Source organism: Leuciscus leuciscus (genome assembly GCF_965113295.1).
Source record: "Leuciscus leuciscus genome assembly, chromosome: 24".
Classification (NCBI taxonomy): domain Eukaryota; kingdom Metazoa; phylum Chordata; class Actinopteri; order Cypriniformes; family Leuciscidae; genus Leuciscus; species Leuciscus leuciscus.
The window spans coordinates 32,722,171-32,747,170 of record NC_138723.1 but is presented as its reverse complement, the minus strand read 5'-3'; the positions used below and the strand labels follow the sequence as shown (position 1 = coordinate 32,747,170).

The following is a 25,000-nucleotide window of genomic DNA, read 5'->3' as shown; positions in this document are numbered from 1 at the left end:
TTTAAACGATGCCAATTGGCACTAAGGGGCCTAAAGTGTGCCCAGAAAACATCCCCCACACCATTACACCACCACCACCAGCCTGCACAGTGGTAACAAGGCATGATGAATCCATGTTCTCATTCTGTTTACGCCAAATTCTGACTCTACCATCTGAATGTCTCAACAGAAATCGAGACTCATCAGACCAGGCAACATTTTTCCAGTCTTCAACTGTCCAATTTTGGTGAGCTTGTGCAAATTGTAGCCTCTTTTTCCTATTTGTAGTGGAGGTGAGTGGGACCTGGTGGGGTCTTCTGCTGTTGTAGCCCATCAGCCTCAAGGTTGTGCGTGTTGTGGCTTCACAAATGCTTTGCTGCATACCTCGGTTGTAACGAGTGGTTATTTCAGTCAAAGTTGCTCTTCTATCAGCTTGAATCAGTCGGCCCATTCTCATCTGACCTCTAGCATCAACAAGGCATTTTCGCCCACAGGACGGCCGCATACTGGATGTTTTTCCCTTTTCACACCATTCTTTGTAAACCCTAGAAATGGTTGTGCGTGAAAATCCCAGTAACTGAGCAGATTGTGAAATACTCAGACCGGCCCGTCTGGCACCAACAACCATGCCACGCTCAAAATTGCTTAAATCACCTTTCTTTCCCATTCTGACATTCAGTTTGGAGTTCAGGAGATTGTCTTGACCAGGACCACACCCCTAAATGCATTAAAGCAACTGCCATGTGATTGGTTGATTAGATAATTGCATTAATGAGAAATTGAACAGGTGTTCCTAATAATCCTTTAGGTGAGTGTATAAGTGCTGTGACCTTTCCCAGTTTAGTCTAACGCAAGATATGTACTTTGTTTTTAAAAGATATGGAGTAGAATAGGAGAGTTGCAGAAGTTTGACAGTGATGCTGGAAGGAGAGAGCATTACAATAGTCCAGTCTGGACAAAACAAGAGCATGGGCAAGGAGATGTGTAGCTCCGATAGGAAGGGCCTGATCCTCCTAATGTTGTATAAGGCAAATTTGCAGGTCTGTGAAGCTCAACTGATCATCAATCACAACTCCAAGGTTCTTGGCTGACCTGGATGGAGTTATGGATGATGAACCCAGCTGAATGGAGAAGTTGTGATGAAGTGTTTGGTTGGCCGAGACCACAAGCAATTCTGTCTTCACTCGGTTTAGTTGAAGGTGGTGATCCTTCATCCAGCCAGAATTGTCTGTCAGGCAGGCTGAGATGCGAGAAGCTCCCGTCGGATCATCTAGATGGAGTGAGAGAAAGAGTTGTGTGTCGTCAGTGTAGCAGTGATAGGAAAAACCATGTTGATGAATGACTGAATGACAGATCCTACTGATAAGATGGAGATGGAGATGGAGATGGAGAAGAGAAGCGGTCCCGGCACTGAACCCTGAAGCACTCCAGTAACTAGATGATAACAGTGATGGGATAAACCATGTTTCTGAATGACAGTTCCTAGTGATGACATGTAGATGGAGAAGAGAAGTGGTCCTAGCACTGAGCCCTGAGGCACTCCAGTAGCTAGATGTTGGGTCTCAGACATTCACTCCTCCACGACACCCTGAAGGACCTACTGAGAGGTCAGACCTGAACCATTGGAGTGCTGTTCCTGAGATGCCCTTCATCATGAGGATTGACAGGATGATCTGGAGGTTAGCTTTCCTGTAGCTCAGTGGTAAGAGCATTGCGTTAACAACGCAAGGTTGTGGGTTCTATCCCAGGGGATTGCACATACCTATGTATAAATGTATAGGATAATGCAATGTAAGTCGCTTTGGATAAAAGCGTCTGCCAAATGCATAAATGTAAATGTATATGCCTCTGCCTACGTTTTCAAAGAGAAAGAGAAGGTTAATTGTGTCAAAAGCAGCAGCAGATCCAGCAGGATGAGAACTGAGGATTTGGAAGCTGCTCTTGCCAGTCTCAGAGCTTCAATAACCAAGAGCAGGGCCGTCTCAGTTGAGTGAAGCTTCTGAAACCAGACTGGTTGATCTGTGTGAGAAATGTAGAGACTTAATTGAACACGACTTGTTCAAGTGTTTTAGCAATGAATGGAAGAAGGGATATCGGTCTGTAATTTTCCAGATGTGCTGGATTCAGAGTGGGTTTCTTAAGCAGTGGGGTTATCAGAGCCTCTGCTGTGGGAAAGGTACCAGTGTGAAGAGAGGTGTTGATACGAGTGAGTGCAGGTACAACTGAGGAAGAAATGGCTTGAAGTAGATGAGTGGAAATAGGATCAAGCGGACAGGTAGTAGGGTGATTGGAAAGGATGAGTTTGGAGACTTCTGCCTCTGAGAGCGGAGAGAAGGAAGAGAGTGTGTGTTTGCTGTTAAGGTATGTGTGTCAGTTTGTGGTGTGGAGAATTGGCTCCCGATGGTGGTTGTCATTTATGAAGAATGTGGCAAAATCGTCCACTGTTAGGGTTGATGAAGGAGGAGGAGGGTTAAGAAGAGAGGAGAAAGTTTTGAAAAGCTTGCGAGAATCAGAAGAATTGTTAATTTTGTTGTGATAGTAAGTCATTTTAGCAGTAGAGACATTAGCAGAGAAGGAAGAGAGGAGGGATTGATAAAGACCAAGGTCAGTAGGATCTTTCGATTTGTGCCACTTCCTCTCTGCAGAGGGTGTGGCGCTGGTCTGGAGGAAAGGGGGCAGAAGTTGTCCAAGCACTATGTTAGAGTGGAGAAAAAGTATCAGTTGCACTGTTAGTATCTAGTGATGAGAGCTGATCAGGTGGAGGAAGTGTGGATGAGACCAGAGGGGATAGGCGAGAGGGCGAGAGGGTGAGAGTGAGCGTAGGTTTAACCGAAAGGTGACCTGTGGAGGAGTGTGTGTTGTGTTCTGAGGCAGGTTGAGGTTGAGAGTGAGGAGGAAGTGATCTGAGGTGTGCAGCGCAGTGATCAGTGTATGGTCAGTGGAGCAGTAGCGCGTGTAAATAAGGTCCAATGGGTTACCTGATTTGGGAGTAGCCGTAGTAGATACTCGTTTGAGGTCGAATGAGGCAAGCAAAGTGTGGCAATCAGCAGCCTGAGGCTTTTCTAGGTGAATGTTGAAGTCGCCAACAACTACCCGAGGAGTACCATCCTCAGGGAAGGATGAGAGTAAGACATCCAACTCCTCCAAGAAACTCCCAAGCTGATCTGGGGGATGATAAATAACTACAAAATGTATTTTAATAGGACTTGTGATAGTAATTGAATGCGATTCAAATTAGCTGTTGTCACACAGAGGTGGTAAAGGATAAACTCCATTCCTTCAGGTCAGGCGAGGAGTGTGTGAGAGAGTGAAGTTAGTGGAGAGGGCAGCCGGTGTGGCAGTATCCTCTGGTCCGACCCAGGACTCAGTCAGGGCCAACTGGCTGAGACCTGAATGACTAGAAATAGATGTAATGAAATCACCTTTGTTTACAGCGGACTGGCAATTCCAGAGATCGATAGGAAAAGAGATTAAAGGACTAGAAGACACCGGAAAGGTACGCAGGGTTTTAGGATTGCACAGCCTCCTACGTGTGACATTTGATTTGTGTGTTAGTAATAGTAGGGATTTGGAAGCACATAGTGAAGAGAGGTCACAAACAGAAAGATGAGAACAAGTTGTGTAGAAAAAGGAAGGAAATAACAAGAAGTTACTCAAGTGCCTTGTCGGTGTCCTTGCTCGGTGGAGTCGCGCAGGTAGAGTCTTCACACGAGGGCTGCTGCGTCTGATGCCGCTGTATACAACTTGATTTTATACCCACCTGAAATGTCGTGATTGAATACAGCTGGACACGCCTCACTATCAAAACTGTTTACCCAAACGCGAGCAAATGAGACTTCACCACACAATCCTAGCACGTGAGCACAGTAAACAAACAATATTTCCTAGTAACTACAACTGCGCTAAAATACAATGAGAGAAAGATACAAAACCACTTACAGTTACTGTCACTTCCACACACTGTCACACACATACACTCTGCTGAACTTCTTCCACACATGAAACACTGAACCTGTATGATGCTCACAGGTGATTCACTGCAGCGGGTACCTGAAGCTCCGTCAGTTCGTGATGGACGTGTCTCTGTACGAGTCCTGCTATCAGATCGTGGGTCTGGTGGCTGTCGGTCAGTCTCTTCCTCCCAGCGGCATGACGGAGATCAAACTCCACAGCAACATGTTCATGTTCCGCGCGAGTCTCGATCTCAAACTCATTTTCCTGGACAGCAGGTGAAATTCGACTGAACTCTGAACACTGTCTCTCACAGGCACAGCAGCACACACACACACACACACACACACACACACACACACACACACACACACACACACACACACACTCTCACAGTGCAGCGCTCAACTTTCACTTCCACAGCTAATACGGTGCATTCAAGTCATGTCGGAAAGATCCTATTTACCAGTCGAACACTGCGAACATCAGGCTCTTCCTCAGTGTTTCTGTCTTTTCCAGCATAAATATCTAAACATTCAAAAATCAAGATACTCTATATTGCTAAAAGAATTGGGACACTCCTCCAAATCATTGAATTCAGGTGTTTCAATCACTTCCATGGCCACAGTTGTACAAATCAAACCTGGGGTTGTTTTTAAGGCTTGGCCTCTTAGTTCCAGGGAAAGGAACTCTAAATGCTTCATCATACCAAGACATTTCGGACAATTTCATGCTCCCAACTCTGTGGGAAGAGTTTGGGGATGTTCCTGATCCAGCATGACTGCGCTCCAGTGCACAGAGCAGGACCATAAACACATGGATGAGGAGTTTGGTGTGGAGGAACTGGACTCCTGCACAGAGTCCTGACCTCAACCCCATAGAACAGCTTTGGTCAGTGCCTGAACAAAAATTCCCATAAACACACTCCTAAACTTTGTGGAAAGCCTTCCCCAAAGAGTTGAAGCTGTTATAGCTACAAAGGCTGGAGCAACTCTATATTAAACCCTAAGGATTAAGAATGGGATGCCATTACAGTTCATGTGCATGTAAAGGCCGACGTCCCAAAACTTTTGTCAATATAGTGCATAATTTACTGGAGAAGCAAAATGATAGATATATGTGAAGATGTGAAGATATTAAGTCTTGTTTTAAGAAAAATGAAGTGAGTTTGTGCTTAAAAATGCCAGTGGCGTCAGAAAAATAATCTTGTTTCCCCTTCAAATTAAGATTATTTTTCTGGCAGATATTTGTACTTGTTTTAAACACGTCATTTAATTTTGATCAGTTTTTTATAGTAAACAAGATATTAATATCTTCAGTCATTTTGCTTTTGTGCTGTAAAACGAGACAGAAACAATGAGGAAGAGCCTCATGAAGCACATGATCAACCGTGAGAAACAGCTTCTGTATCGAGGGTCAATTTATTGAAATGAATAAAAGTATTTTTTCCATTTACAATAAAACTAGCTAAATTGCATGTGCAAAATAATATATAACGATACAATTTACATCATCTCCTTAAAATAAATAAAAACAAAACAAAACATGCATTCTTTAATCCAAATTTTGTAGAAGTAGAGTTAAAAAATCTTGCAGAATTTTTGTAGAAATGGTACATCGCAATCTTGCTCCAATCAAAGTGACTTGACATCGTATTTCCGACTTTCCAACTTGAAAATACAAACTTCTCAGGAGGACTTGAATGCACCAATCATACTTACAGTCTGGAACCAACCGGAAGAAACATCAGCTGTGATTTTTAACCATTTAAACCATTGGTAGAAGCAGAAGGAGTCTCTTTCATCTGAACGTGTGTGTGTGTTTGTGTGTGTCAGGGTGGCGGAGTTAACCGGTTATGAGCCACAGGATCTGATTGAGAAGACTCTCTACCATCACGTCCACGGCTGTGACGTCTTCCAGCTGCGATACGCACATCATCTACGTGAGTCGCTTCACACACACTTTCCTCTGTAGATCATCTACAGCCGCAGCATGAATGTGTTCGTTCTACTGACACGTCTGAGCAGTGTTTGCATGGAAACCCTAGTGAAGCTGTGTGTGTGTGTGTGTCTCAGTGCTGGTGAAGGGGCAGGTCACCACCAAGTACTACCGTCTGCTGTCGAAACACGGCGGCTGGGTCTGGTTGCAGAGCTGCGCCACCATCGTCCACAACAGCCGCTCGTCTCGACCGCACTGCATCGTCAGCGTCAACTACGTCCTCACGTGAGTGACCTTTGACCTCCCTCACAGCAGTGTTGAGCCAGCACCGCTCACTCTGATGCCGTGTCTCTCTCTCCGCAGGGATGTGGAATATAAAGAGATGCAGCTCTCTCAGGACCAGAGCAGATCCAGACCGTCTCTGCCCTATAAGAACTGTCTCGCAGCTCCTACGGACTCACGCAAACAGCTGAAAGCCAAAGCAGCCAAACTCAAAAGCAAAGCCAAAGCATGTCCGTATTCGCAGGTGAAGGTGCTGACAGACTCCCCTGGGAACGTGACCTCGAGTGCTTGTGGTTTCCAGACCTCGCTGGAGTCTCTGTCCTGGAAAAGCTGCCAGCAGAGCCCCGTCTCACTGATGCACGTCCAGGAGCCGTCTCACACGTTGCCTCTGTCCTATGCATACACATACACACACACGCAGACGCAGGCCTCCAGCGACTGCCGGAAAGCACTGGTGACCCCGATCTCCTCCAGACGACCCGTCCTCTCCTCACTGCAGTCGCCCTGGAGCTGCGCTAATAAACCTGCGGCGCACCTGCAAACTCCTGCCTGCAGCGCATTCTCTGGTACCTACACACACACACACGTCACTGACTTCAGATCTGACAGACGGACACATAGCAGGGCTGTTAATCGCTAATGGCGATTAAATTGAACTCTTTCCCTGCCATTGATGGGATTTTCCACTGTTTTACTGTAGGGGGCGCTGTTACGCATTCTCCGAGTACTGAACCTCTGGATTAAAACACAGGTGAAGAAGCAGCAGAAGCGAGCGACAGACAGACGCGACAGACAGACGCGAGCGACAGAAGCGAGCGACAGAAGCGAGCGACAGGCACGAGCGACAGAAGCGAGTGATAGACAGAAGCGAGCGACAGAAGCGAGTGATAGACAGACGCGAGTGATAGACAGAAGCGAGCGACAGACGCGAGTGATAGACAGAAGCGAGCGATAGACAGACGCGAGCGACAGACAGAAGCGAGCGACAGACGAGAGCGACAGACGCGAGCGACAGACGCGAGCGACAGACGAGAGCGACAGACGCGAGCGACAGACGCGAGCGACAGACGCGAGCGACAGACGCGAGCGACAGACGAGAGCGACAGACGCGAGCGACGCGAGCGACAGACGCGAGCGACAGACGCGAGTGATAGACAGACGCGAGCGACAGATGCGAGCGACAGACGAGAGCGACAGACGCGAGCGACAGACGCGAGCGACAGACGTGAGCGACAGAAGCGAGCGACAGACGCGAGTGATAGACAGACGCGAGCGACAGAAGCGAGCGACAGACGCGAGCGACAGAAGCGAGCGACAGACAGACGCGAGCGACAGACGCGAGCGACAGGCGCGAGTGATAGACAGAAGCGAGCGATAGACAGAAGCGAGCGATAGACAGAAGCGAGCGACAGACGCGAGCGACAGACGCGAGCGATAGACAGACGCGAGCGAGCGACAGACGCGAGCGATAGACAGACGCGAGCGATAGACAGACGCGAGCGACAGACAGACGCGAGCGACAGAAGCGAGCGACAGACAGAAGCGAGCGACAGACAGAAGCGAGCGACAGAAGCGAGCGACAGACAGGAGCGATAGACAGACGCGAGCGACAGACAGACGCGAGCGACAGAAGCGAGCGACAGACAGAAGCGAGCGACAGACAGAAGCGAGCGACAGAAGCGAGCGACAGACAGAAGCGACAGACAGAAGCGAGCGACAGAAGCGAGCGACAGACAGAAGCGAGCGATAGACAGAAGCGAGCGATAGACAGAAGCGAACGACAGAAGCGAGCGATAGACAGAAGCGAGCGACAGAAGCGAGCGATAGACAGAAGCAAGCGACAGACGCGAGCGACAGACAGAAGCGAGCGACAGACGCGAGCGACAGAAGCGAGCGATAGACAGAAGCGAGCGACAGAAGCGAGCGACAGAAGCGAGCGACAGAAGCGAGCGACAGACGCGAGCGATAGACAGAAGCAAGCGACAGACGCGAGCGACAGACAGAAGCGAGCGACAGACGCGAGCGACAGACGCGAGCGACAGAAGCGAGCGATAGACAGAAGCGAGCGACAGAAGCGAGCGACAGAAGCGAGCGATAGACAGAAGCGAGCGACAGAAGCGAGCGACAGAAGCGAGCGATAGACAGAAGCGAGCGACAGAAGCGAGCGATAGACAGAAGCGAGCGACAGAAGCGAGCGACAGACAGAAGCGAGCCATAGACAGACGCGAGCAACAGACACACGCGAGCGACAGAAGCGAGCGACAGACAGACGTGAGCGACAGACAGAAGCGAGCGACAGACAGACGCGAGCGACAGAAGCGAGCGACAGACAGAAGCGAGCGACAGAAGCGAGCGATAGACAGAAGCGAGCGACAGACAGAAGCGAGCGACAGACAGAAGCGAGTGACAGACAGAAGCGAGCGACAGACAGAAGCGAGCGATAGACGCGAGCGATAGACAGACGCGAGCGATAGACAGAAGCGAGCGACAGACAGAAGCGAGCGATAGACAGAAGCGAGCGATAGACAGAAGCGAACGACAGAAGCGAGCGATAGACAGAAGCGAGCGACAGAAGCGAGCGATAGACGCGAGCGATAGACAGAAGCAAGCGACAGAAGCGAGCGACAGACGCGAGCGATAGACAGAAGCAAGCGACAGACGCGAGCGACAGACAGAAGCGAGCGACAGACGCGAGCGACAGAAGCGAGCGACAGAAGCGAGCGACAGAAGCGAGCGATAGACAGAAGCGAGCGACAGAAGCGAGCGATAGACAGAAGCGAGCGATAGACAGAAGCGAACGACAGACAGAAGCGAGCGATAGACAGAAGCGAACGACAGAAGCGAGCGATAGACAGAAGCGAGCGACAGAAGCGAGCGACAGAAGCGAGCGATAGACAGAAGCGAGCGACAGAAGCGAGCGATAGACAGAAGCGAGCGACAGAAGCGAGCGACAGACAGAAGCGAGCGATAGACAGAAGCGAACGACAGAAGCGAGCGATAGACAGAAGCGAGCGACAGAAGCGAGCGACAGACAGAAGCGAGCGAACGACAGAAGCGAACGACAGAAGCGAGCGATAGACAGAAGCGAGCGACAGAAGCGAGCGATAGACGCGAGCGATAGACAGAAGCAAGCGACAGACAGAAGCGAGCGACAGAAGCGAGCGATAGACAGAAGCAAGCGACAGAAGCGAGCGACAGAAGCGAGCGATAGACGCGAGCGACAGACGCGAGCGACAGAAGCGAGGCTGACACACATGTATGTATATATATATATATATATATATATATATATTTTTTTATTTTTTCTGTAAATTCTCACTTCTTGCGTTGTTTTTTGCCTCTTCACGATGACTTGCTTAATTTAGTCCCAATTTGTAAGTCGCTTTGGACAAAAGCGTCTGCTAAATGACTAAATGTAAATGTAAATGTATGAGTTAGGGTGCTGTCAGTGGCTGGAGACTTTTTTTTAAATCGCTGGTGAGGAAAGAGTTAATTTTAAGTTTCCTCAATGCATCAATTCTGTTGATTTATATTAGATTCATTTTTGAATCGTAGATCAATATTTCTATAGCGTTTAAACAGTACAGATCATTTCAAGCTTCACAGAAATGAACAGGAAAATATCAGAATCAATGATGCAAACGAATTCAGATTCTGCTCTAGAAGACAGTCATGATTCAGTTCAGTTCAGGTTCAGTTCTCATCTGATTGTGTCAGTGCAGTCAGACCAATAATATCACTGAATATTAACTCTTTCCACTCCAGCAGTTTTTTTTGTTTTTGTTCTCAAGAAAAGCTGAGAAAATCGTGTTTTTGTCAAAGACTACATGTGCGTCAGCAATGCTTCTATTGCTCGTTTCTGCTTCTTTTTCACATGTCCTTTGATCTGGAGATTTTCTACTCTTTTAGAAGTTATAGCGCCCCCTACAGTATCACTAAGAAAATTCTGTCAATGGAGTGGAAAGAGTTAAGTGTACATAATATCTAAACATGAAATCAGTTAAAGGGGACATATCATGGAAATCTGACTTTTCCCATGTGTAAGTGCTATAATCTATAATCGGAGCTTCTACCAACACAGAAAACATGAAAAGTGAAACCCAGTAACTGTGTTCTGGTGAGCCTTTCTCTGCAAGCATGTTATAAAATAAGCCGATCCGATTTCCTGAGTCTCTCCGTAAGGCTGCACTCGCTACTGGTTATTCTGGGATTCTGGATGAGGGAGATTGGCCTGTTTTGTTATCGCTGGAGTTTCTGAAAAGGGGCAAATTTGACAAGCTATAATATTTGAGCTGAAATTTCACAGACACATTCTGGGGACTCCGTAGATTTATATTACATCTGGTGAAAAGGGGCCTTTAATCAAATGTCACCTTTAATAAAGAATTGTGAATGGTATTGAATGGTTCTGAGGTCATGGATGGACTAGATTCACAGAAAGCGACCCGCACATCTAACCAGCTCTGTGTTCATCAGGTCCGGCGGCCGACGGCGCGTTCACAGCTCAGCTTCTGCCCGGAGGCTTCAGACCCGCCGCCGCGTTTAAAGAGGAACCCGGTCAGAACCAGAACCAGGGCTTCGGTCAGCACAGGCCATACGAGGACAGGCTCTCGGATCAGAGCGACCCGGACGAGAAGAGGCTGCTGGGAACGACACAGAGTCCGTACGTTTCTCTGAACCTCCACCATGTTCTGTCCAAACGCGGCTCTTTCCCACCCGGACCCTGCGCTCTGAGCGAGGAGGGGAACCCGTACCTGTACCGGACCCAGAGCGCTCCCGACGGACACCGGCCGTACCTGTACCGGACCCAGAGCCCTGGTCCCGACGGACACCGCGCTCCTCACTGCATCGGCACGTCGGTCATCATCAGCAACGAAAGGTGACGCGCCGTCCGATCACACTGACCTCCGACCTCTTCTACTGTTTTACGCAAAGCTGCAGATGTTCTGATCACACATAAAGCAACGTCAGGTATGGAATATATTTTTTCCCGTTGTGCAGCCAGTTCAACGGGATACTAGAGCCATCCTCTCCGGAATACCCAGGAAGAAGCTTAACTACGTTTCGGTGATTCAGGGTCTCCAGATGAACAGTGACGTTCACTAAACTCACAGATATGCAAGTGACATAATGATCCACATATTGTATTTGAAACATGCTTTTGTGCCATTATTTACCAAATGAAAACATTTAATCTATTTTAACATTTAAAAGCAAACTTTCAGCAGGACTTCTGTAACTACAGACACATTTCAGAATTGAAGTGTTGATTACAGCCTCCTCATCTGTCATTGGTCAGTTGGACTGATAGTCCCGCCCCAGACTCACGTGATTGGACAGATCAGAGTTTCACTCTTCAGGATGTTAAACCACCAATGACTCTGAAGATTAAACTGATTAACACAATGGCCCGGTTTCACAGACGAGGCTTAGATTAAGCCAGGATTAGGCCTTAGTTCAATTAGGGCATTTAAGGAGCTTTTATAAACGTGCCTTAGAAAAAAACATTACTGATGTGCATCTTGAGACAAAACAACGGCACTGACATGTTTTAAGAGATGCTTTCAGTCTCAAACATGCATTTTAGTCTGCATTAGTTTAAGCCTGGTCTGTGAAACCAGGGGAATGTGTCATAATTCAGCTTTAAATGAAGAACTTTTAAACATTGCCTTTCATACTTGAGCTGGAATGATATGATTTCTGTGGACATCTGAAGAAAAACAATAATTTATTTGGTCCGGTTTTCTGTTGTTGAACAACCAATCTCTGATATTTCGCTGCTATCATCAAGCGATGGCATGTTTACTGGCGTCGACCACATCATAGCTTGATTATTTATGATCTGACTTTTGCAGGTTTACTAAAATGTCTATTACTAGTTTGCTTAGAAACTCAATAAACATGAGGTGACACGTGTGAGCGTCTCCCAGCAACAAAATGTCTGTCAAAAAGCAATGATTCTCAAAAGCTTCATTATTAATGTTATTATTGTTGGCGCAGGAACTTTCATCTCCGATTCCATTTGAGAAAAGCCGTTTGATAAAGATCTAATACTCCTCAGACGAGGGTTAATACTGGCTCTGTTTGTTTGCGGAGGAAGACTCTGGAGGAAGAGCACACAGTCTCTGGGGAGAGGAGATGAATCTGGTATTAGAGATGATAGATGTGTGTTGACCTTCTGACCTCCAGCTGAAATTGTTTAACAGGATATTGTGGATCTGAGAGCTATTTGCTTAATGATTTCTAAAGGCTGAGCAGTTTAGAGCCGCGGACGCCTGAAGAGTCGCATCCATGATCGAACACTGATCGCTGCGAGTGTGAGGAAGTGGCCGAGGATTAATGTGTGTGTAATGAAGTGAAAGATCTCAGAGTTTAGAGAATGGAGGAATATTTTCACCTCATCAAGACGGGAGACGAAATTGAAACACGAGGTGTGGATGATGGATGAGCTGCGAGATGTAGAGGGAGGATGAGCGAGACACTGCCAGTACACACACACACACACACACACTCACGACACAGACACTCACTCACTCACAAACACACACACGCCACTCACTCGCACACACGCCACTCACTCACACGCGCACACACACACACTCGCACACACACACACACACACACACACTCGCACACACACACTCGCACACACTCGCACACACACACACACAAACACACACACGCCACTTACTCGCACACACACACGCCACTTACTCGCACACACACACTCGCACACACGCCACTCACTCACACTCGCGCACACACACACACACACACTCGCACACACACACTCGCACACACACACACACACACACTCGCACACACACACACACACTCACGACACAGACACTCACTCACAAACACACACACGCCACTCACTCGCACACACACACTCGCACACACGCCACTCACTCACACGCGCACACACACACTCGCGCACACACACACACACTCGCACACACTCGCACACACGCACACTCGCACGCACTCGCACACTCACACACACACACTCGCACACTCACACACACACACTCGCACACACACACTCGCACACACACACTCGCACACACACACTCGCACACACACACTCGCACACACACACTCGCACACACACACTCGCACACACACACTCGCACACACACACTCGCACACACACACTCGCGCACACACACTCGCGCGCACACACACTCGCGCGCACACACACTCGCACACACACACACTCACTCACGAACACACACACTCACTACACAGACACTCACTCACAAACACACACTCACTCACACTCACGACACACTCACTCACACACACGACACAGACACTCACTCACTCACTCACAAACACACACACACACACACACACACACACACACACACACACACACACACACACACACACACACACACACACTCACTCACTCACTCACACACTCACAGCACTTCACTGAACACACACACACGACATGTCAGTCACAATCATTTTATTTCATTTTGTACAGTTCAGGAATGTGTTCTTTAAAAGCGATCATCCATATATCAGTTTACAAATCATGGATCATTACAAAATATTGAGTGATATTGACAGATTTAACACCACCTGATTTATGAACAAACAAATCACCTCAAAATCTAAAGAGAAGTAACAATTAAAAGTTTTAACAAGTGTCAGTCAGAGAACGAGAGTTAGTTAGACAGTAAAGCTCAGCCTCTCCTCGGATCACGCTCTCCCGTCCGCTCCTCAGATCGACTCCAGGGAAACTCCTCTATCCGGAAGAATCACAGAAACCTCGTCATCTTTCTGCTTATTCAAATCAATGTCTGTGTTTTTCGTTGAGAAGGACGAGTGTGATGTGTGTGTTCTCTGTAATGTTACTGTAAACTCTGAATGAGACTGAAGAGGAAGATATTGCTCATACTAAAGCTCATGTACAGGAGGAGGAGGCGTGTGTGAAAGTCAGTGTTTACAGAATAAATGTTATTCTGAAGAAAAGATGATGTCAGTGTCAGAGATTCACGTTTGTTCTGGCTGGATCAGGCGACGCGACGGCAGCAGGACGAGTGGAGAACAGCATCATCTCTCTGTCTGAGACGCTCCTGCTGAAAGAACTGATGATGTTTGATCTGAATCTTCATCTGCTCTTGATCACCACGAGGTTCTTCATCATGTCAAAGGAGTTTCCGTCCGGCTGCAGCGCCACGACCTCGTCTCCTGCTGACACCTGCAGGAACCCACTCTCATCCAGACCCTGAACCTCAGCCTCCGGCCCGTCCTCGCTCCACAGACGCACACGCGTGCCCCTGAAACACACACACACACACACACACACGTCAGGCCCCTGAAACACACACACACGTCAGGCCCCTGAAACACACACGCGTCAGGCCCCTGAAACACACACGCGTCAGGCCCCTGAAACACACACGCGTCAGGCCCCTGAAACACACACGCGTCAGGCCCCTGAAACACACACACACGTCAGGCCCCTGAAACACACACGCGTCAGGCCCCTGAAACACACACACGTCAGGCCCCTGAAACACACACGCGTCAGGCCCCTGAAACACACACGCGTCAGGCCCCTGAAACACACACGCGTCAGGCCCCTGAAACACACACACGTCAGGCCCCTGAAACACACACACACACACACACACACACGTCAGGCCCCTGAAACACACACACACGTCAGGCCCCTGAAACACACACGCGTCAGGCCCCTGAAACACACACGCGTCAGGCCCCTGAAACACACACGCGTCAGGCCCCTGAAACACACACGCGTCAGGCCCCTGAAACACACACACACGTCAGGCCCCTGAAACACACACGCGTCAGGCCCCTGAAACACACACGCGTCAGGCCCCTGAAACACACACGCGTCAGGCCCCTGAAACACACACACACGTCAGGCCCCTGAAACACACACGCGTCAGGCCCCTGAAACACACACGCGTCAGGCCCCTGAAACACACACGCGTCAGGCCCCTGAAACACACACGCGTCAGGCCCCTGAAACACACACGCGTCAGGCACCTGAAACACACACGCGTCAGGCACCTGAAACACACACACGTCAGGCCCCTGAAACACAAACACATCAGGCCCCTGAAACACACACACACACACACACACACACACACACGTCAGGCCCCTGAAACACACACGCGTCAGGCCCCTGAAACACACACGCGTCAGGCCCCTGAAACACACACGCGTCAGGCCCCTGAAACACACACGCGTCAGGCCCCTGAAACACACACACGCGTCAGGCCCCTGAAACACACACACGTCAGGCCCCTGAAACACACACGCGTCAGGCCCCTGAAACACACACGCGTCAGGCCCCTGAAACACACACGCGTCAGGCACCTGAAACACACACACGTCAGGCCCCTGAAACACAAACACATCAGGCCCCTGAAACACACACACACACACACACACACACACACACACGTCAGGCCCCTGAAACACACACGCGTCAGGCCCCTGAAACACACACGCGTCAGGCCCCTGAAACACACACGCGTCAGGCCCCTGAAACACACACGCGTCAGGCCCCTGAAACACACACGCGTCAGGCCCCTGAAACACACACACGCGTCAGGCCCCTGAAACACACACACGCGTCAGGCCCCTGAAACACAAACACATCAGGCCCCTGAAACACACACACACACACACACACGTCAGGCCCCTGAAACACACACGCGTCAGGCCCCTGAAACACACACACACGTCAGGCCCCTGAAACACACACGCGTCAGGCCCCTGAAACACACGCGTCAGGCCCCTGAAACACACGCGTCAGGCCCCTGAAACACACACGCGTCAGGCCCCTGAAACACACGCGTCAGGCCCCTGAAACACACGCGTCAGGCCCCTGAAACACACGCGTCAGGCCCCTGAAACACACACGCGTCAGGCCCCTGAAACACACGCGTCAGGCCCCTGAAACACACGCGTCAGGCCCCTGAAACACACACGCGTCAGGCCCCTGAAACACACACGCGTCAGGCCCCTGAAACACACACGCGTCAGGCCCCTGAAACACACACGCGTCAGGCCCCTGAAACACACACGCGTCAGGCCCCTGAAACACACACGCGTCAGGCCCCTGAAACACACACGCGCGTCAGGCCCCTGAAACACACACGCGCGTCAGGCCCCTGAAACACACACGCGCGTCAGGCCCCTGAAACACACACACACGCGCGTCAGGCCCCTGAAACACACGCGCGTCAGGCCCCTGAAACACACGCGCGTCAGGCCCCTGAAACACACGCGCGTCAGGCCCCTGAAACACACGCGCGTCAGGCCCCTGAAACACACACACACACACGTCAGGCCCCTGAAACACACACACACGTCAGGCCCCTGAAACACAAACATACACACACACGTCAGGCCCCTGAAACACAAACATACACACACACGTCAGGCCCCTGAAACACACACACATCAGGCCCCTGAAACACACACACACACACACACACACACACACGTCAGGCCCCTGAAACACACACACATCAGGCCCCTGAAACACACACACATCAGGCCCCTGAAACACACACACACACACACACACACACGTCAGGCCCCTGAAACACACACACATCAGGCCCCTGAAACACACACACATCAGGCCCCTGAAACACACACACATCAGGCCCCTGAAACACACACACATCAGGCCCCTGAAACACACACACATCAGGCCCCTGAAACACACACACACACGTCAGACCCCTGAAACACACACACACACGTCAGGCCCCTGAAACACACACACACACACACACACACACACACACACACGTCAGGCCCCTGAAACACACACGTCAGGCCCCTGAAACACACACACACACACGTCAGGCCCCTGAAACACACATACACACATCAGGCCCCTGAAACACACACACACACACACACACACGTCAGGCCCCTGAAACACACACACACACACACGTCAGGCCCCTGAAACACACACACACACGTCAGACCCCTGAAACACACACACACACACGTCAGGCCCCTGAAACACACACACACACACACACGTCAGGCCCCTGAAACACACACACACACACACACACGTCAGGCCCCTGAAACACACACACACACACGTCAGGCCCCTGAAACACACACACACACACACACACACACACACGTCAGGCCCCTGAAACACACACACACACACACGCACACACACACACACACACACACGTCAGGCCCCTGAAACACACACACACACACACACACACACACACACACACGCGTCAGGCCCCTGAAACACACACGCGTCAGGCCCCTGAAACACACACGCGTCAGGCCCCTGAAACACACACGCGTCAGGCCCCTGAAACACACACGCGTCAGGCCCCTGAAACACACACGCGTCAGGCCCCTGAAACACACACACACACACGTCAGGCCCCTGAAACACACACGCGTCAGGCCCCTGAAACACACACACACACACACGTCAGGCCCCAGAAACACACACACACACACGTCAGGCCCCTGAAACACACACGCGTCAGGCCCCTGAAACACACACACACACACACGTCAGGCCCCAGAAACACACACACACACACGTCAGGCCCCTGAAACACACACACGTCAGGCCCCTGAAACACACACTCACACGTCAGCAGGGGCGGATCTAGAAAAATATTTATGGGGTGGCGAGAGGGGGGCAGGAATTTTTGAGGGGTGGCAAAATATGGCATACGTATATATACTGAATTTAATCACAGTTAAATTGGCCATAACTTTTAATTTGTTGCTGCCAATAGGGATGGGTATCATTCGGTACTACTACTCTTACCAATAGGCCTACTCCTTATCGATCCGGTACTTTAACGGTATTCTTATCGGTTCTTTTTGTTATATTAAAAAAATATATAAAAAAATTTAGAACACAATTAATATTGTTTTATATTTTTAAATCTAAAATAAATATCTATAGCAAAAGAAAAAGCAATGCTTTAACAAAACAAATAAAACGTACGTTATGCAGAAGGGTGCAGGCTTTTGTTTTATATCCAGAAGACATAGGACACCAAAAACAGTACAAACACATGGTCAAACAAAAAAAAGTATACAATTAAACAAATATACAAATTATATATCCAGTGCTTTAATTTCAGTAATGTCCACTGACATCTGTTCAGGAGTAATATGGGCTAAAAAGACATCTAATAAAGTCAGATTTAAAATAACACTGCATAGTTTATCATAGATAGATTAAAGCTTATATCATTCAAGAGCTGCGACTGATTTTCTCCTTGTCTTTTGTTATTTGATTCACATTAATGGAGGTTTATTAGACTGCTGCCTCTTTAAGACCAAATGCAGATCTAATCATTATTACGCATCATATTTTCTCCCAACTATTAAATCCCATACTTAATCCTATTGTATTTGTTATTTCCCCAGTTGTAACCTAGTTTCATTGCTGTAATATCTGAGAGGAATTGGATGTAATAGGACTGCTTAGCTAATCAAATCGATCTCCTAACTGGCTCTGTATTGTGTGTTGTAACGTAACGTCGGCGTAACGGCGACCATCAATAAACGTTATGGATACAAACAATATTTTATATTTTTTATTAAGCTGTTCTTGTCTTTACTAAAATAAAAATTAGGCTAATCAAAGGGAAGATTGCTCACGAGGGAGCGATTTGACCGCTGATTTTGGCTAACGTAATAGACTCGCTGTTTTTGCTGATGCTGAATCGTCTTTAGCATACAATACATTCATTACAAATGTAACTTTAAGTTAAACGTGTATTTAAACTACACCTGGGGAAACTCACTTCACCTTCAGAGGCTCTGGGGCAGCTCAGTCTCTCCAGTCGGGTTGCAGGACACTGCGTACTGCAGAGAGATGCACTGTGCTGCCCAGACTGCCCTGCTGCCACTGGTGAAATTTCATTTTCACGGGGGTCGCTGCCGTGCTGGTGATGGGTGAAACCATTGTGAGGGGGAGGGGATTCCAAATCGGCGATTTCTGTTTGAGAAGAGTTTGTTGCGGGTCTCCTTGGCCTTCAGCGTGTAGGCTATGAACATAAAATATACTTAAAAAATATGATCTGATTTATAAATGGGGTGGCAACAGGGGTGGCAAGACTGTATCCCAGGGGTGGCAGCTGCCACCCTTTGCCACCCCATAGATCCGCCACTGCACGTCAGGCCCCTGAAACACACACACTCTTTTCTTTGAAAATCTTCAGGTGGTTCAACTACCGTTCCAGTGTTAAAAGACAATTGAACATTTTGCAGTCAACTGAAAGAAAAGTACGTGACACACTTTACCCTCCAGCGGAGCACCAGTCATTGTGTAATAACAGCATTATTCCCTGTATAAAGTGTCGACCTGCAACTGTTCCCGCACAGAGCCATTTCTGCTTGACACACAGCATAAACTTAAACTTAGTTTGTTGATATAAACTGATGTATGTGAGTTGCTTCATTGATGTTAAATAATATAAAACAAAATAAGTTCATTTAGATGTTACCATGTTTTATTCTTCATTTCTACACAAGTTAAAGTGCACATGTTAGATCTGAGCAGCGTGAGCATGTTACAGTGATGTCACACACATCTCCTGTTAGACGGTGAAGTGCGACGCCTGTTCGGTTGCCTTTACATTTAGCAATATTTCATATTCTGACTCTGAATGTAATTGCAAATGTTCATAATAACATTAAAGCACCAGTTCTTGCCATAAAATAAATATTGTGATGACAAGAAATGGCAAAGCAACCAAACGTGTCGCACTTTACGCTCCATCACCCTTACCCTCCATCACCCTTACCCTCCATCACCCTAACCCTCCATCACCCTTACCCTCCATCACCCTAACCCTCCATCACCCTTACCCTCCATCACTCTTACCCTCCATCACCCTAACCCTCCATCACCCTAACCCTCCATCACCCTTACCCTCTAAAAACCTAACCCTCCATCACCCTGACCCTCCATCACCCTGACCCTCCATCACCCTGACCCTCCATCACCCTTACCCTCCATCACCCTAACCCTCCATCCCCCTTACCCTCCATCACCCTTACCCTCCATCCCCCTTACCCTCCATCCCCCTTACCCTCCATCACCCTGACCCTCCATCACCCTGACCCTCCATCACCCTGACCCTCCATCACCCTTACCCTCCATCACCCTTACCCTCCATCACCCTTACCCTCCATCACCCTTACCCTCCATCACCCTAACCCTCCATCCCCCTTACCCTCCATCCCCCTTACCCTCCATCACCCTTACCCTCCATCCCCCTTACCCTCCATCACCCTTACCCTCCATCACCCTTACCCTCCATCACCCTTACCCTCCATCACCCTAACCCTCCATCACCCTTACCCTCCATCACCCTTACCCTCCATCACCCTTACCCTCCATCACTCTTACCCTCCATCACCCTAACCCTCCATCACCCTAACCCTCCATCACCCTAACCCTCCATCACCCTTACCCTCTAAAAACCTAACCCTCCATCACCCTTACCCTCCATCACCCTTACCCTCCATCACCCTTACCCTCCATCACCCTTACCCTCCATCACCCTGACCCTCCATCACCCTGACCCTCCATCACCCTTACCCTCCATCACCCTTACCCTCCATCACCCTAACCCTCCATCCCCCTTACCCTCCATCCCCCTTACCCTCCATCCCCCTTACCCTCCATCACCCTTACCCTCCATCCCCCTTACCCTCCATCACCCTTACCCTCCATCACCCTTACCCTCCATCACCCTTACCCTCCATCACCCTTACCCTCCATCACCCTTACCCTCCATCACCCTTACCGTCTATCAAAGACGTTGAGTTCAGTGGATTAAGCTGAACATGTTCAGTCAGTCAGTATAGGGTTAGGTTAGTATAAGCTATAGAGTGTTGAGTCCTGACCGGGAATAGTGCGACTCCTGTCTATATTTTCCTATCGATGGCAGTTTTATTTAATTTTAATCTGGTTGAGATATATTTTTACATCTGTTCTGGTTTCTGGTGGATTTAAATTTGTGATGCAAAGTTGTAAACTAGAAAGTTTTAGCCTTTTTTTCTTTTCTTTCACAAGCTCCCAGTTTGCACATATATCAGCTCTAAACTGGCCAAATATCATCCATATGTAGAATTATGCATAAATGATTTATGGTATCTTACATTCTAAGCTGTATATTTACAACAACAAAAAAATTCGTAGAATGTTTTAGCATTAGAGTGGAATAAAAATGTAAATAATTAAAAAAAAATCTATAATTGGCTGAATAGTAAAAAAAAAAAGAAAGTTTCCTTAAGTTATCAGCCCGTTAGCCCGGGACACACCAAACCGAAGCCAGAACTAGCGCTGATGAAAGCCGACACTGTCGTCGCCTGGGTCGGGGGTAAGCTGCACCTGAACACACGAGAGAATGACAGCCGACTGTCAGCTAGCGTACGCGTTCAACTAGCGTGTGTGTTCTGCGCCTGCGTGTGAATGAGACAACTGTCTATTCCTGCAGATATGTTCATCTATATTCATCATTCAGAAAGGGAAACCGACGCTGCAGAAACACACACCATGAACAAAGCAGTGTGTGTGCTTACCGTTAGAATATCAATCCTGCTAAACACTTTCTTTATTCCACTGCGCTCATGCTAAAACTGAACACTCAGGTAAGACGATGTAACATAGATCAGCTTCTGTGCCGTTTTAGCTTCTTTGCTGAACAGCCGATCAGAGTTCCCTCTCTCACCGACGGCGATACAACATGTCGAATCGGACGAAAGAAAGCCGACGAGGACCAGTTTCAGCCGACGGTGCGGAACCGTGCGGAACACACAGAGAAAACTGAGTCGGCTTGATGTGTCTCAGGGACAGCGAGCCTTCAAACAATAGAGGAGTGTGAACGACATGTGTTAATGAGCCATTACAGTTCCTGCTCCAGCCTACAGGGGCACTGCTGAGTATGGACTCACACACACACACACACACACACACACACACACACACACACACACACACCTGTAGGTCCCCACTTGGGCAAAAATGTTAAACATTCACCAGAGTGTTTTCTACTTGATTTGAACATGTTTTAAAGCATGACCAACAGGGTTAGGGTTAGGACCCCTCGGCGGGCCCCTGTTAGATAGGTGGACAAGCACACACACACTCACCCGTGCACCCAGCGGCTGTAGTAGAGCGGCAGCAGTGTCTCTGAGCCGCGCTCCTGGAAGTCTGAGACGAAGCGCTCCAGCAGTGTGACGGATCGGGCGATGAGCTGCTCCGGCTCCAGCGGCTCCAGACTGCGGTTCTGCTCGCGGTTCTGCTGACGCACCAGGTCGTTGATGCAGACTGTCGGGTTGCTGTTGCTCACGTTGAAGCCGCAGCCTGAGGGAAACAGGAGAGACGTCAAGCGTGACACTGATGATGCGGTGCTAACTGTAACCCGAGCGAGACGCACCGATCCGAAGGCTGAAGCTCTGACCCGTCAGGCTGGAGTTCACCAGAACCCCGCCCAGCTTCATCAGGTTACTGTAGTAGATGTCATTGGGCCACTTCAGCCGCAGGTCCACGTCCTGCACACACACACACACACACACACTCACATGAGGAACATCTCAGGCAATCTGTCAAACGACAGCAATATTCTCTTTAACTACAGCAGAACGAGGAATGTGAGTCATGTGATTCGCCGCTTCACCTCGAAGGTGTGTGTGTGTTCAGTGCAGTGTTCATTTTGACAACAAATTTTGATTTAGGCCACATCCACACGAAGCCAGAGCTTTCCCTATCCGATATTTTTTTTTCCCGTTCAAAAAAAAAATTCCGTAAACACGGCGTCGTCTCAAGAAATATCTGCGTACACACGAAACCACTGAAACCGACTCAAAACGATGTAGTATACATGCCAGACCAGTATGTGGCGCTGTAATTCTGCCACAGAGATACACTAAAAAACGGAGAAGAAGACTTAAAGCATGCGCATAAACCTTGCGCGCTGTATACTATGGCTGTATACAACAATAATATTAGGCAAAGTAGCTTCTTTTTTTCTTTTCTTTTTTAATCAAGAACTTTGTTGAACAATATGAAAAACCATAAATGTAGTTGCTGTGACTTAAAGTGTAAGTTGCAGGTTAAATTTTTCACGAAGATAATACAATGTGTTTATTAAACATAAAGATAAGAACCGCCCACCATTGTTTTTTATACCAAAATGCTGATATAATATGAAAAGTTGGCACTTTTAACAGTGGTTTTAACCGCTCCCTTCCACTAGATGGGGCGTGACGTCATAAGAGGAACTCACTGGTAGAGTTACCGTGCGCTAGCAGCTATATTCGCCTTACATAACTTCAGAAAAGTTGGTTGTATGTTTTATTTGATAAAAAATAATAGTAATAATGCAGTAATAATCTCCGTTAATAATCTGCGTTAATAATCTGTTACAAAGAACTTTATTATATTGAATATTAATCAAAAATTATTCACACCTTCACAAAATCCAAATATTCAGTGTAAGAGTAAAAATGACATAACATTATTTATAGTAAGTTTATTTGATTCACAGCTTATTTACAGTTTTGACCTCAACAACCCAACTGCATTTACCGCAAACAGTAAACTAAAAAGATTGTTTTGGTTGAATCGGTTTAAAGGAGTCATTCGTGAATCGGACGTGTCATTAGCGGACTTGTACACGTTGAGTGATTATCCCGGCAGTTAGGACATCGCACAAGATTTGTCAACACAGAAAACATTTCATCATAGTTTTGTTTTGTTTACTGAAAGTGTTTCTCATGTCAGCTGAATGGGCGGAACGCTTTTCAGAGAAGATAAGGCAACGGAATTTTTTTTTTTTTTTTTAGCACAACACCCAGCAGTAATTCAGGAAAAAAATACCTGAATGCTCCACATGAAACTTCGGTCTTCCGATCTTTTATCATCGTGTCAATTCTCAATTGATTTTGATTAATATGCTCGAGGGAGCGAGAGAGAGCAAGATAGTTTGAAGACGGTGAGGGTGCGTGCGCGCGTGACACGTGAGTGACAGGAGGGAGAGCAGGGAAAGGAAATGCAGCTGAATGAACACGCTGCGTGTTTTAAATAGCATAAAAAAAATGTTATAACGAAACGCAATTTTTGGCGGCCGGTGTTGATTCTGTGGCGCACCGCCACGAATTAGTCTATGTGTGGGAAACACTGACGTTTGAGGCGTCGATGAGACTAGCGATTGATGCCTGTGCAGTGTGTGCATCTCTACAGCTCTGATTTGGACTGACTTACTGTAAGTAAATAATGTCTTCAGTCGTTGTCCCTCCTTGCTATTCTACATGACGGAAATATTTTGAAAAGACTTGCTTGTTCCGTTATATTATCCGGGTTAAGTTTGCACCAGGCTAGACTAGCTCTAACGTAGCTAACGTTACTCACCAGGACACCTGGCCAACCCTCCACTAATTCTCCTCACACCAAGCATTAATAACTCTTTGAGTGCCATGGCTCCCCTCTCTCATGCCTGACCAGTTAAAAATTGTAGGGCTGTGGTCCATAAAGAATTTGATGGTTTCCCACATCCTCAGTCGTTCTCCAAATAGCCATAATACAGTAGGAATCTAGCAGAGTATGGGTTGCGAGTTCCTCTTGTGACGTCATCACCCAGTAACTGAAAAAACACGCTACCTTTGAAGAAACCCCAATAAATGTTATTTTAACGCATTTTAAGACAGAAATAATTAAATATATACATATAGAGCACTTTAATTTGCACATTAATTGGCTGTGGTGGTTAACCTGCAACTTACACTTTAACAGTGTCTGACTAGTTGACATTTGGTGGGATGA

At 48.0% G+C, this 25,000-nt stretch overlaps 2 protein-coding genes and 1 long non-coding RNA gene across 6 annotated transcripts in view; 2 read left to right on the top strand and 1 right to left on the bottom strand.

Annotated features, from left to right (window-relative positions):
• The window catches only part of LOC309489826, a 6,231-nt gene extending 2,230 nt beyond the window's left edge, over positions 1-4,001 (top strand). The window contains exons 2-3 of one of the 2 annotated variants that reach the window (XR_014202524.1): positions 1-1,658; positions 1,857-4,001. The exon at positions 1-1,658 is cut by the window's left edge and continues 908 nt beyond it. This is a non-coding gene — a long non-coding RNA (uncharacterized lncRNA). The remainder of the gene's footprint in view (positions 1,659-1,856) is intronic. The other variant, XR_014202525.1, reaches the window with a different exon arrangement.
• Positions 1-12,825, top strand: part of sim2 (SIM bHLH transcription factor 2) — a 23,264-nt gene extending 10,439 nt beyond the window's left edge. Inside the window, exons 6-10 of the mRNA XM_082158655.1 lie at positions 4,009-4,208; positions 5,766-5,872; positions 6,006-6,153; positions 6,232-6,716; positions 10,627-12,825. Coding sequence (XP_082014781.1) covers positions 4,009-4,208; positions 5,766-5,872; positions 6,006-6,153; positions 6,232-6,716; positions 10,627-11,033 — 1,347 coding nt within the window. The 3' untranslated portion in view covers positions 11,034-12,825. The remainder of the gene's footprint in view (positions 1-4,008; positions 4,209-5,765; positions 5,873-6,005; positions 6,154-6,231; positions 6,717-10,626) is intronic.
• Positions 12,826-13,612: 787 nt separating this feature from the next.
• Positions 13,613-25,000, bottom strand: part of hlcs (holocarboxylase synthetase (biotin-(proprionyl-CoA-carboxylase (ATP-hydrolysing)) ligase)) — a 79,542-nt gene continuing 68,154 nt past the window's right edge. For 2 of the 3 annotated variants that reach the window (XM_082158622.1, XM_082158620.1), the window contains 3 exons: positions 22,617-22,731; positions 22,330-22,543; positions 13,613-14,444 (listed from right to left, as the gene is read on the bottom strand). In XM_082158622.1, coding sequence (XP_082014748.1) covers positions 14,276-14,444; positions 22,330-22,543; positions 22,617-22,731 — 498 coding nt within the window. In that variant the 3' untranslated portion in view covers positions 13,613-14,275. Of the gene's footprint in view, positions 14,470-17,373; positions 17,383-22,329; positions 22,544-22,616; positions 22,732-25,000 lie in introns of all 3 variants that reach the window. The other variant, XM_082158621.1, reaches the window with a different exon arrangement.